The following is a 13,568-nucleotide window of genomic DNA, read 5'->3' on the forward strand; positions in this document are numbered from 1 at the left end:
TAGCTGCATCCAGGTCATGTTTTCAAATGCTGCAGCTTCTCTGGAGAGCAAGCTGCCCACTACTTCTCCCACCATTGGAGGATATGTAGTAATTCACGGACAGGGCTCTTCAGGGCACTACTCAACTGCACCTGCCACCTCACCTGCTTTATGCAAATTCTGTGTTAAAAATCTACATAGCTGGCTATGAGTGAGAAAATTACAGGCATGCATTTACCTTTTAATTGTTATAATATCATAAACATTTTATTATCTTGCTAAAGGCTTAAAGAGTCTTCTGGGTCCTAAAAGAATATGTTGAATTTGACATGTTTTCTAAACTGAAATTTTTATAATTAAATTAATTATCTGATGTTGCTTTGTATTTCCAAATGAATGCATATTGTGACCTATATAGCATATGATAACGACTGTAATTATGCAAAATATAGTAGGGGAAGCTACTGGAGAATCTCTAAACCACCTGTGTTATTTCTTTTTAACAAGAAATTTGCTGGAAATAATATATATTTTTTTTTCTAAAATAGATACAATTAAGAAGTTCTTAAGCCATTTATACACAGTTGTAAGGTTGGCACAGCTGTTTGTCTCTTACCCTGTAATGGGCAAGGTTGTCTTCTGGAGTTGGGAGACCCATGTAGCGCTCTGTATACACTGAGTCTGTGATGGGGAAAAAAAAAGACGAGGTTCAACTTCTCCAATAACAGGTTCAACTTCTCTTATATCTGTTGCATCACTTTACCTGCCCTCCTGTGCCTTAACTCATGAAAGACTTTCCCCCAGCCAACCCTTGCTAACTCAGCCTGAGAGACTGACACCCAGATCACTCACTCTCACTCAGGACTTCTCTGCAACCCTGACCCATCTTGCACTCAGCCCTCAGCATCAGGGCAGCGGGAGCGCAAACTAGACAACCTAAAACACAATCAGCAATTGACCTGAAGAAAAGTCAAATTCCCAGAGAGACCCACTCAATGGAAGTCATCTGTCTAGTGCCCCGGTTATCTTGAAAGTTTTAGTACTGAGATAAACACACACTTATGCTATGATAATCTGTCTCCTTTTGAGATACCTAAGAACGATCGATTACTTAAGCCTTATATTTTAGGCAGGTTGAGATTCACTATGATAAAAAGAAGGAATTTAAGTTAACAGTCCATATTGACACAGCTACTTCATCATAATTCAAGTCAAGCATTTGTTTCCCCTCACTTTATGGGGAGGTCTCAAGTTTTGTGCTGTAACACTTGAGCACTGTGAACAGATTACATTAATATCTGTCTGCTCAACTGACATAAGCTCTTATATATATAAATGTGGTGGAATAACAGGTTGCACAATTCGTTTGGCTACTTGGGGTAATTAAACATAATTTTAAACAAAATGAAATCTGATATTATATATTTGCCCTAAGGTATCACTGATGGAATTCGCTGCATAAATAGTTTCATTGTTGTTGTTTTAACTGCTAGTGTGTATCCGCTGTACAGAGTGGTAGGTTTAGAGAAGCTGCCCCATTCAAGTTCGTCCTATACTGTACCTACATTGAGCCCATCACCCCTCTTACTCCCTCCCTGTTGAACACTTGTCTCCTTGGTTCCCCCAGATAGTCGTCCTTCAATTCTCGGTTCCATATGAAGAAAAACACATGATGCTTGTCTTTCTGAATCTGATTTCTTTTGCCTATAGGATGTTTTAAAAGCTGTCTCCTTAAATAGCCAGGTTGGTTTAAATAAACGTGGAGGTCATGTATTGCCTCCGTGCTTGACTGTCACTGCCTCGTACAAGCATTTCGACACGAATTCTGGGTGTTCTTTACATTCTTTTATGGCTTAAGTTCAACACTGTGATGCTTCTGGATGACTGAGGCATAAATTAAAAACACCCCGAAGACTGTTTGCTGTTCCACTATTACCCCCTTTCCTCCTAAATGAGTTACTAATATCTATTTATATTTTACTAAAAATGAATATAGACTATGTATAATTGTATGTATGTAGAGAACAGTCTATAAAAATACAGTATCTTAAAGGACACTTAAAAATACAAGGTAATGAACTTTTCGCGTGTATTTTAACTTAAAAAAATCAAATATTAACAACTTGGCTTGTATATTTGATTGGGAGACAGTGTCTTCAAGAGCAAAATAAAATTTTCCCCAACATCTATTCTACAGCCTTCAATCTGTCTTTGAGCAAAATGCCACTTTCTTATCTATGCTAACCACGTTTACGTGTATATTAAGATCTGAAAATTTAAAATATATGTTTTTAAAAGTACACATAGCTACACAATTTAGTTGTGAAATTTTAGGACAATGTCTTGAAACACCACCTCATTGTTTGCGATTCTGAATAAAATTGTGAACACTTACACATACAATCAAAGCTCCCTTTCAGTACTGTGTATTAGATCATGTACATTTAATGAACTTTTCTTACATGCCTGAAACCTTACAAAGGCTACTTTATTATTTCATTGACCACCAGAGGTCTCCAGAAACAAACCATCCAACAGAACAATTAATTCCAAACAAAAGTATCACACAAAAACAACTCCATTGTGTGCAGATTAAATCATAACTGCACCTGCCAAGTTTATAACAGAAAGACAGGGATGTTTTGCACATTGACTTCCCTTGACTTGGAGAGGCTTTCAAAGAGGAATTTTTACAGGACTGGTACTACCGTATATTAGGATATAACTATCAATGAGCATTTTTTTTTTTTACCAACAATTCCGTTCTCGCACTACTATAATAAGAACTTCAGTGAGGTCAGAAAATAATGGAAAATACAGCATCTCCTTTCCACTCCTCGGTGTTTTCTGCTCAGTCTTGCCCTGGGCATTATAGTCTCAGAAGAATGATGCTGTGTGGTCTTTCTCATGATGAGGATGATATTCTAGTACTAAAAGACAGTGGGAAAGCAAATCGCCCTTGAAATGCATCTGTTCTTGTCTTCTCTTCCTCTGACACCCAATCCATATTTGATCTTCACTCAGAAGGGAAGAGATACATACTTCCTTTCCTCTGTTAAATGTGAAGTCCCAAATCAAATTTGAATAAAGATAAAGAAACATTTATTTGAGAAATGCATCACGAAGGCTGTTTAAAAATTTTGGCAACAGGTTTGTTGATAAGAAATTAAATGTGTAGGTAGCACACCATAGCAGTCAGGTTTGAATAACAACAGAATGAATGAGAGCATCCTATATATCTCTGTAAAGAGCCACAGAAAGGAACAAGCCTATTATTTTCCATAGAAACACAGAAAACTAAAAAAAGGAATGGCTTTCTCCCTGTAATGTTAAGGTCAACACTTAATAGTTCTTTGCATATAACAGCAGTTACATACCATAATACTCCCACCGTGACACAGGTGCCACAGCTATTCCGCACTTGAACACGCCACTTCCCGATCCCAGGACCATTGAGGTTACATACCCTCCATATGACTAGGGAATGGAAACAGTTATTTTTATGGAGGTAAAGGAATAAGGACATATGGTAAGCGAGTCGCGGTTTCCACATTTCTCACATCTTTATATACTGTGCCTCTTTAGAGATAGAAAGCATGGTATAGGAGGCTTAAATTGGCTTTAATTGGGCAGTATCTAAAGAATACACTTGGAGAATCCTGGTCCCTTTTCACAGAGATAAGAAAACAAGCAGGGGACATTTAGTGGACCCTGGTGACCATATATACAAATTAAAGAAAATAATAAATAAAAACAATAAACCACAAACCTTTGCTGATTAATAAGCTTTTCTCCCCCCATGCCTTTCTCTTTTTTCCTCTTTTCCCACCTCCTTCTTCCTTCTCTGCTCTTGCTCTGGGCTCCTTATCTCATCATAATGAACAGAGGTACATGTCTAGCTCACTAGACATTCTGGAAGCCTGCTATTCTGAGGCCCAAGACTCAACAGACGTGATTTTCATCTCCAAATATTTGCATGCAAAAAACTTAACCTGCACTGGGCTGTATTCACTAAGGAGTGCATATAAATCCATGAGTCAAAAAAAAATAACATATAAATTAAACAAACTACTCACCCAGCCCCAAATTGCAATCCGTTTGCTGTCCACAAATCCCATTTTTAAAAATTGTCTAAAAAGCCAGAAAAGTTAACAAATCAGTTTTCCACTGTGTATAGAAAACTAAGCTAACTGCACAACTGTGAAGGCCTGACACTTGTTATCTCCTTCATTTAATACAAACTAAGAGGGACCAGGGTCAGCAATCAAAAACACCTGAGATAAACGTCTACCATGCTAATATCAGAACTACAGTCCATAAAATTCTCTCTCTCTCTCTCTCTCTCTCTCTCTCTCTCTCTCTCTCTCTCTCTCTCTCTGTGTGTGTGTGTGTGTGTGTGTGTGTGTGTGTGTGTGTGTGTGTGTGTGTACATGATTCACAGAAAACAAATCCTGGCAGTTTTTTTCACAGCTTTATATAAAAATTTGCAGCCCAGATGCACTTTTCTTTACATAATTGAATTTAAATCTCTCCAGATGTTTTTCAGCTTGAAAGTGGTTAGCCCCTGCGATAGAAAAAGACAAGGTCAGGGAGAACAGCTGAGTAGAGCTTAGAATTGTCTCTGGACTCTTACCTGAGAATTTAAATACCAACATCTAAATCAAATCCTGTACTGGGTGTTGATTAGTAGCTCAGCACCATTAAGGGAAAGTATATTTTCTTTGATGGATTAAGGACAATCTTCGCCACCAAACTGTGTCAGGAGTTGAAATCCAGGTTTAAAAAAAAAAAGAACTTTGTTTTATGCATCTATTTCCTAATCTTATCCATAAATCAAGTCAGTGTTTTCTTAAAACATAAGGAAGTCTAGCAAATAGAATGCACAATTTTGTGGTATCCTGGGAGGTGTGGAGGTCTTTGCATTGATGGACAGTTGATTCTGTTTTCAATTGGTGATGCCTGCCCAAGGCTGCAAAGTCAAGTGATACAGGAACAAATTAAGAGCACTTCTCTACTCTTCTCCTTGTCAATTAGCCTCTTTAAATACAGAGGCTTTATCAACAGGGGCTGAGCCATGATTGCACAGGGTGATACACCTTTACCAAGAAGGCCTCTAGCAACGCCCCTGGTCATTCCCCTGTCTGAAAAGGGAAAGTAAACTAAAATGTTTCTTTTTGCTGCATTCCATAAACATCCCCCTGTTTGGACTTGATTTTGAACTTTGCATAAACATTGGTGCCTGGCTTCTTTCACTGAACTTTATTTTGAGATTCACTTGTGTTGCTGTGTTTAGTTCTTAGTTGCTGTAACAGTGTTCCATTGTATAGGAAATACTGCCTGTCAATATTGTCTTAAACAGGTTTTGTTTTATAAATATTGAATTTGGTAATTTTAACACTTTTAGAACTCAAGTTCATGGGCTTGTGGCCTCCTTTCATAGAGAGATGACCAGTCTTGATAGATAAAAATTTATTTTTACAACAGTGAAACCTCTAGTTTATTCTTTCTTTAATCTAAAATTTCTTTTACATTTTAAAAAAATGGTCAGTAATTAACTTTGGCATAAGGGAATTTCATTCACTTAGGAATATTTATCTAACCTCTTTTTCTTTTCTTTGATGAATTTTCCTTGAAGGCATTTTTCTCAACACACTGATCATCCATGGATCACTCTGCATTTCTGGGTCTATAATTTTACAACACTGTCTTAAACCACCTGTTTATTAGCCTTCTCCAAACACCTGTGCAAGTGGCCGGCAACTCAAATGTTACACATCCAATTTACCAGCCGGATGCAGTGGAACAGAAGAGCTGGAATGGGCTGGATTCCAAGCCTGCTTCACCCTGACAAGTTCTATTTCTTTACTTGAAACACATGTTAAGAATATCCGCCTCCCAGGGTTGCTCTACAGCTCAAAGCCATGTGCCTACCATAGGATGCTCCTCTCCTTTCCATCCAAAACACATCAGTTTATATTTCTTTGTGGGAAGGCCAGCGTGAGATGGTGTTCATACTTAAGGAAGCCCTTATAATTGTGATTCATGGCAGCTCAGTTGTGTCCTACAACTTTCCAAAAATAGAAGAGTTCCCCTTACAAAGGCTGTAGGAGCTATATTTTAGGCTTCATAGTTATGACTCCCTACAGGGTGAATGTACATTCAACTTCTCTACCACTCAGTTTTGACCATAAGGGATGGGCTCAACCATTTGGTCAAATGTTCACCTAGTGTGATGGTTAAATTCAATTTTCAATTTAGTTGTACTGAGAAACGGCTACATGTGTCTATGGGCAAATAACCAACAGGAGAAGGCCCACCCTGAATGTGGACAACATCTTCCCATCAGCTAGGGCTGGGAAGGAATAAAAATGGGGAGAAGAGAAAGCTCTTTCTGCTATACTATGAGGCAAGTAGGCTCACCATAAGTGATTTTCTACCTCACCATGGGCCCAGAAGCAACAGAGCCAAGGACTTCTGCAGGAAATCTCAGAAACCGTGGTCCAGAATAAATAATTCCTCCTTCGGATATTGTTCTATCAAGGGTTTCATAATTGCAGTGAAAACCTCACTGACATCGAATATTGGTCTGAAGAGATAGATAGGGTCATTGCTGTGACTTATCAAATCTTGCAGTTCAGAAACCTTTGTAACTAGTTTGAAAGAGAAATTTAGAAAATTGGTTTGAAGGAGCCAGCGAGAATGATGTTGGCAGAGGTTAATGTGTGATTGTGGTGGGGGGCTTAGGAAATCAGGGAGCGGATAGGAATGCAGGCAGCAAATACTGCTCTTTAGGAGTTGCCTGGGGGGGAAGGACTTGATTAAGAGTTGAACCAAAGGTTATTTGCCTTAACTGTAGCGAAGGACTTGTCTACCTTTGGCCCATGCCCTAAGACCTTGTGGGAGGCTGGGTTTAAAGGAGAGGAAATTTCAGGACTGCCTAGCCTTCAGTGTGTGCACAATAATTGCCAGCTGCAATTAAAAGGTGTAAATTGTCAGTAAAATACATAGAAGAAACCACTGCAGTTGTCCCTAACTAATCAGTCTAAGACAGTGGGCTGAAATCTCTCAAACCATAGTTCCAAATGAACCCATCTTCTTGTTCCTTCAAGTTCCTTCTGCCAGACATCTTATCACAGCAACTGAAAGTCTGACCAACATGGTACACTCATCCCTCAGTTTACCCATGTGTTCTATGGATCACCAGTCTCCACTCTTAGATGACAGTAGTGTCTATGCTAGCTCCCTTTCTCTAGTCATATACAAAAAGAAACTTAGGAAATGCCTTCTTAAAACTTCAAAGAAGCCAGGTGGCAGTGGTGCACGCCTTTAATCCCAGCACTTGGGAGGCAGAGTCAGGCAGATCTCTGTGAGTTCGAGGCCAGCCTGGTCTACAGAGCGAGCTCCAGGACAGGCACCAAAACTACATAGAAAAACCCTGTCTTGAAAAACAACAAAAAGCAAACAAACAAACAAAATTTCAAAGAAATCTATAATGACACATGTTTTTATCTAAATATATTATCTGCATTAAAAACCTACAGGAAAGAAGAATTACACATTCACCCCAAGCATCCTCACATTCTTCACATTTTACAAATAAAGAAAGAAAGAAATAAGGAGAACAGTAAATGATGTTTGAGTTCATCTCTAGTCACTTACCTAGCTGCTTCAATTTGATCTTCAACTTCTAGTGTTCCCAGTCTTCTGTTGATTGCGTGCATGATCTTATCTCCTTGGTAACCACTTCCTCTGCCATCAAAGCTAGCTACTATGATGTTTTCTGTACTTGCAAGGTAAGTGGCCCAGTTGAGTCTGAAGGCGGCATCTGCTTTTTGACTACAGGGACCTGCATATCTGTGAAAAGTTCCACCTTGTAAGACTTTATTGCTTTCCCAAATTAAATAAAGAATGCTTGCATTTTTCTTCTATGGACCAGATATATGCATCTTTCTCAACCAAGAGCCTGAAAATCATAATAACCATTGGGTTATCAAGAATGGGTCCTTTAAATTTGGCAACATGACCATTAAGGCTGTGTGTTTCATTTAAATACATCATTAAGACTTGTATTTGAACATTACTCTCAAACATGTTCTACATTTCAAGTATTGTGTAATCTTAGAAATAGAAGAAGTAATTCATCAAATAGTGGGGATATGGGAAATTGTCTTATAAAAATAACAATGATAATTAGTGTAGCTTTACATCTCAATTCAGAAACATTCCCAGTCTATACATTTATTCTTAGGTTGTGATTTTTCTTAAGGACCCCGACTGCAGCATCCCATGCTTTGCATTTTCCTAAGGAACTTGTATGCTGTTGCTCACACTAAGACTCTAAATCAAGTAGAAAGGACCAGAGTATGAAGATGCTAGTACTTACAACCTCAAGGATAAAGAAATATAAACTTGAAATAGGTATGCCATTCAGCACTACACAAATTTTAACATCTTGTATTTGCAATCTTTATAGCCTCAAATCTGACACATGTCATCATGGGTACAGCCTTTATCAACTCCTCGGTGTACTAAGAGATGATCCCTATAGCTCATGGCATCTTATTTCAATGTCATCTCTGCACAGTCTACATGACTCCAGGGTACACACAGATCTTCTCTAATAATAGCTCCCTCCTAACTCATCTGTCTCCTACTCATTGGCTGTCTCAACCTCACAAACAACAGGCAAGTCCTGCGTGCATGCCTCTACCAACGCGTTCTTGCCTCTTCTTAGAGATGGAAGTTAAAAGAACTTTCATTTCAACAAAATATCACATTATTTTAATTTTAAACTGGATGATGTAGCATTCTAAATTTAAGCAGGAGAACATATTCATGCATTCATATATGAGTAAACATTTTTCTGTAACATGAAATTCCTTGGCCTCGTCAATGACAGAAAATTTGGTAGATTGAAAGTGCCCGTCTCTAGCTTGTTAAGATGTCCAGAAGGAAGGAAGAAAGGAAGGAGGTGAGGATTTGGAAACCCCTGTGGGACTCCCGTAAACTTCTGGGAAGCAAAGCAAACCACATGATTATGACAGAGAGAAATGTCTGTCCATCAAGTCAGGAGAAAACACAGGATGGATTTGTGAGGACAGAGTGGGAGGAGGGAACGGTGCTCGGCGATGCAGGCAGGATATTTCATTAATCTAGACCCACAGAGAAGCACGGCAGACAGCTGCTGAATGGTCCCCTCTTGGATACTTACACGTCTAAGAGTAGAGGATATTTCTTGGATTTATCAAAGTGGGGAGGCAAGATCATTTGATACCAAAATCCTAAACAAACAGAAGGATTAATTAGTGTTAAACATAATTATTAGTGTGAGATTTCATTCCTTATTTCTCAGTAATGTCGTGTCTAGAGTTTAACAGTTTGTTAAATTAGATAGAAAAAAAAAAGGAAAAGATCAGCTTAGGATTATGTTTTTAAGACATAAAGCACTCTGGTTTTGGTTCATAAATGCTAGTTATTCTGGTGGTAAAACGATTAATTTATTTCTAATACAGCCATGAAATCCATCGGTGCCTTGCAAAATACAAGTGCGTTTTAGGATTCCTAATGTTTTGTTTTTATGCTTCTGTTCTCTGGCATCTTCTCTACTTATCTAGCTTGTTTATGTTCTAAATTTTCCTCCCAAATGTTTTCCTCTTCTTGAATTTCCTTGAAGCTGTTTAGAATTTGTAGTCAGCCGTAACTCTCTTTTAACATTCTGGTTTAATAGCGTTTTGATAATTCCTATTGCCGTCCCAGACCGCAAAGCAGAGTCTCGTCTTCAGCTGAGTCTTTCACAGAATGGGAACGGCTTCTGTGGAGTAAACTGCTTTGCACATTCTGTGTGCTCTTCCCTGGGTCCTTTTAAACTCCTGTGCTTGCTTTAATATCAGTTTAATAAAAATTTATCTCAAAACAACAACGAGTCAGTTTTCTTTGCTCTCAAAATAATTAAGAGTAATAAATCTACATAGAATTCTGCATATTCAGGAAGATTTAAACTGCAGGCTCAAAATAATTCTGATCTCTAGATGTGTTTCTTACCTCGACTTTCCTTTTTGTTTATTGATTGATTTTATAATGATTTTGGTTAAGGAGAAAAGAAAGATTCAGTAGTCCAATATAGGTAGGCTTGTCTTCAATTTATATTTTACTAATTGTTTTCGTGCATTTTATTCAATGTATCAGAAAAAAATATAATTTTTCTATTATAATTTTAATCAAACATCAAACTATTAGCCAAGCTGAGTGATATTTTTAATCCACACACCCATCACTATTCAATCTTGTCTGGCCAGCACTAGTTGGTTAGTGGGGACGTTTTAACTCCTTTTTTTTTTTTTAAATGTGCAATTTTGCTGTGAGGAGGAGTTCTTCCCGGGCTCAAGATCTCCCCTCCCTGTTCTCTTCTCTCAGGCCCGGTCTCAGTCCAGGCTTTCCGGTTGTGCAAAAGACTACAGCCTCGTGGGCCCCCCTCTCATTCTGTCAGTGGGCTCCTCCAATCCCTAGGAAAATTTCCTTTCAACCATGTGGCCTCGCTGGCCCTAAGGACTCCCCGCTGTGTGCCTACAGAAATAGAAACACATCTCCATATTGACTGCAGAACCCTGCACCAGGCTGTCAAAATGAGCTCTTAACATTCAAGACATCTCAGGGACAGGGAGCAGTGGCCCCCTGCTGGGTCAGAAGGCGCCTGTTAGCAAGGGCTCTGGTGACTCACAGGCACACTCACTTTGAGCTGCATGCTAAGTTATTCTGTGTGGCTCTGCTTTCCAGGGCCTGTCCTACTATTTACAAATGACAGGAATTGAATATATTTTTTTTTCATTTCCCCTTTTAAAATATTTTATTTTTATTAGTTTAAGTTATGTGTCCATGTGTCTCTGTGTGTGGGCGTGACCAAGTGAGAACAGGTGCCCTGGGAATCCAGCAGAGGGTGTTGGAGTTCCTGTAGCTGGAGTTACACATGGTTTGTAAACCACCGGATATGAGTGCTGGGAAGTGAACTCAGGTAGGTGCCCTGCAGGAGCAGGACCTGCTTCCAACTGCTGAGCCACCACTTAAGCCCCATATTTCTCTCTATGGTAAATTTAAAGATGAAACTCTATCAATTAGGTCTTATTTCTCCCTTTCCCATAAGTTGTTATTTCTTAGTGGGGAAAGGAACTGAATAGAAACAAGCATTTCTAGCTCAAATGAACCTATTATTCTTTTTTTTTACATCTAGACCAGTGGTCCCTGAGTGTATCCATGCTTACGCCACACCTTGTTCTGAACTAACTGGGAAACAGAAAGAGGACAAAGGAATTACCTGCCCTCCTCCACCCCCCAAAAAAACCCTGAAGTGTTTAAACACTTCAAAAAACAACCTCAAATGTTACCGTAATCATCCGGAGTATTTTATAACTCTATAGTTCAAAGATAAAATATATCAGGTGTAATTTCACTCAGCCATTATGTCTTTACAATTAATGTTTACCAGTAAAACAGACTTAACTAACTGAATGAACTGACCCATCAATAGTGCATTCCCCCAACTGCTCTCTCGACAGAATGCATTTTATGGAGAGTCCTATTTTAAGACACGAAAAAGCAAAAGTAGTAGTTCTTGTGATAGATTGTTTCATGGGAAAAATAACCTGTTTATTTAGCTTTATACAGCAAAAAGTACATATTTTCAGACCAAATGGTCACATTATTTATATTTTATTATTATTTCCATGAAAAATACTATTCCAAAAGAAATTTAACTTACTTGTTCCATTCAAAACAATGAAGTCCAATTTTTTTGAAGGCATTTGGACATCCTGCAACATTTTATCCAAAGCAGAATTGTCTTCCAGGACTCGTAGCTCTAAACAAACATATGAAACAGCAATAACTCATAATAGTGCAAAGAACTTAGATCACATGATGCCACAGTGAGCAAGTGTGCTGTGCAGCAGCTGGGATGTGCATGCTTCAGGGAGGAAGGCTTGGGTCCAACTCATTGTTAAAACACTAAAGCCAAGGGAAAACTTCTCATGTCGGTCCCATTGACCTGAGCTTTCCTGCAAGCCAGTGGAGGGCGAATTGTAACCAACTACCTTTGTGATCAGCGCTGCGATGCAGAGAATAGCGGGGCAGACCGGGGCCTGTGAATATAATCAGTGAAAAATATGTTTTAGATGAGTAGAGCATGCATGTACGAGCTCTCAAACAGATCAGCTATTACTGTTGGACAGAACACAAAAGAGTTATGGTAGGAGATAGAAAGCTTAACTGTTTCCTCCTCACCCTCCCCCCCCCCCACTTTTTTTTTCTTAAAACTAACTGCAATCAAGTGAGGGATGAATTCCTGGAAAGGAACGGGTCTCAGGTAAAGGGTGTAGGTAATGGACTTCAGGCCTGCTGGACGTCTTGGGCAGGTTACCATCTCCATGACCAGTTTCCTCACCAGCCAGCTGAAATGACAGCTTAACCTTCTCTACTCTCTGTCTGCCCCCCCATACTGACCACACTACCTCTCAAGCCCTGTACACCTTGGAGGGTGAGTGGGCAGAGCTCTGGAGCCAGCTTCACCTAGAGGAGGCGAGTCCCCTCTCACCCCATCAGGGGACCCACTCAGAAGAGTCTGGGAACCAGGCGGCACACCTGCGGTGCCTAACTTGGATAAGCAGCTTCTTCCTGGCATTCAGAAGTGTTTTTCTCACAAGCCCCAATCTTCACTATTTATCCCAACTGTGGTAGCTGTGGAGTGGAAGATAGTGTATAGCAAACTATCTTGTGAGCTCCTTGATTTTGATGCATTAAAATGGCATATTTAATTTTTATATTTGCTTGAAAAACCTCAGTGTAGGCACTGCTAGACCTGGGTTTGCATCCTGCCTGACGCGCTGGGTGAGTTAGGCCAATGTGTCTACATGTCGGTATCCTTTCATATAAAATGAGGATAATATGTAATAAAACTTTGAGAAGTTTTATTAAGGTTTAAATAAGATCATAAATATTAAGCTTTTAGCACACTGTTAGCACACACTCAAGAAATGACGGCAAAATGTAGCCATAGTAAAGAACATTAAAGAAATGCATCATAATACAAAATACAGCAGTGAGAAGAGACCAGGATAAGTAGTTTGAAGTCCCCTTTTGCCATTGACTATTCTTTCTAGAATATTTTGATTCTTTCTCATTTTGAGAAGCAGCCTGGCACAGCTTTAGAAGGGGGGACTCAGGAGAAGTCTGTGAGAATACTTTGAACTTACTGTGTGAACTAGAATCTGCCATTGTGCCTTCCCTGACCCAAGCTTCTTGACTTGTAATAAATACTAACAGTAGCAATGTTAATAGAGGACAGAGCAGTGAGTGTTCTGGGTGACAGGCGCCACTCACCGTTTCTTATTAAGCTAAGGGGCAAATGCATAACACAATCATTTAAAACCTGTAACATGTAGGTGTATAAGAGTGAACTTAGAGGGAAGAAAAGATAATGTGCACACATCACATGATATGACTGGGTAGAAAGGGACTGAGGTGTCTTTGAGGGTGCCTAACAAAAGGGCTGAGCAGAGAAGAAAGGCTAGGTGCTGAGAGGAAGCCCTTAGGACTGCCTT

The 13,568-nt window shown here is 39.3% G+C and overlaps 1 protein-coding gene across 2 annotated transcripts in view; it reads right to left on the reverse strand.

Moving 5' to 3' along the window:
- Positions 1–13,568, reverse strand: part of Dpp4 (dipeptidyl peptidase 4) — an 86,686-nt gene that overhangs the window by 12,138 nt on the left and 60,980 nt on the right. For both annotated transcript variants that reach the window (XM_006984654.4, XM_042275366.2), the window contains exons 17-23: positions 12,063–12,110; positions 11,732–11,830; positions 9,191–9,260; positions 7,639–7,833; positions 4,056–4,110; positions 3,357–3,456; positions 596–660 (exon numbers count right to left, since the gene is read on the reverse strand). In XM_006984654.4, the coding sequence (XP_006984716.1) occupies positions 596–660; positions 3,357–3,456; positions 4,056–4,110; positions 7,639–7,833; positions 9,191–9,260; positions 11,732–11,830; positions 12,063–12,110 (632 nt within the window). The remainder of the gene's footprint in view (positions 1–595; positions 661–3,356; positions 3,457–4,055; positions 4,111–7,638; positions 7,834–9,190; positions 9,261–11,731; positions 11,831–12,062; positions 12,111–13,568) is intronic.

The sequence above is a fragment of the Peromyscus maniculatus genome, chromosome 4 (assembly GCF_049852395.1).
Source record: "Peromyscus maniculatus bairdii isolate BWxNUB_F1_BW_parent chromosome 4, HU_Pman_BW_mat_3.1, whole genome shotgun sequence".
Lineage (NCBI taxonomy): Eukaryota > Metazoa > Chordata > Mammalia > Rodentia > Cricetidae > Peromyscus > Peromyscus maniculatus.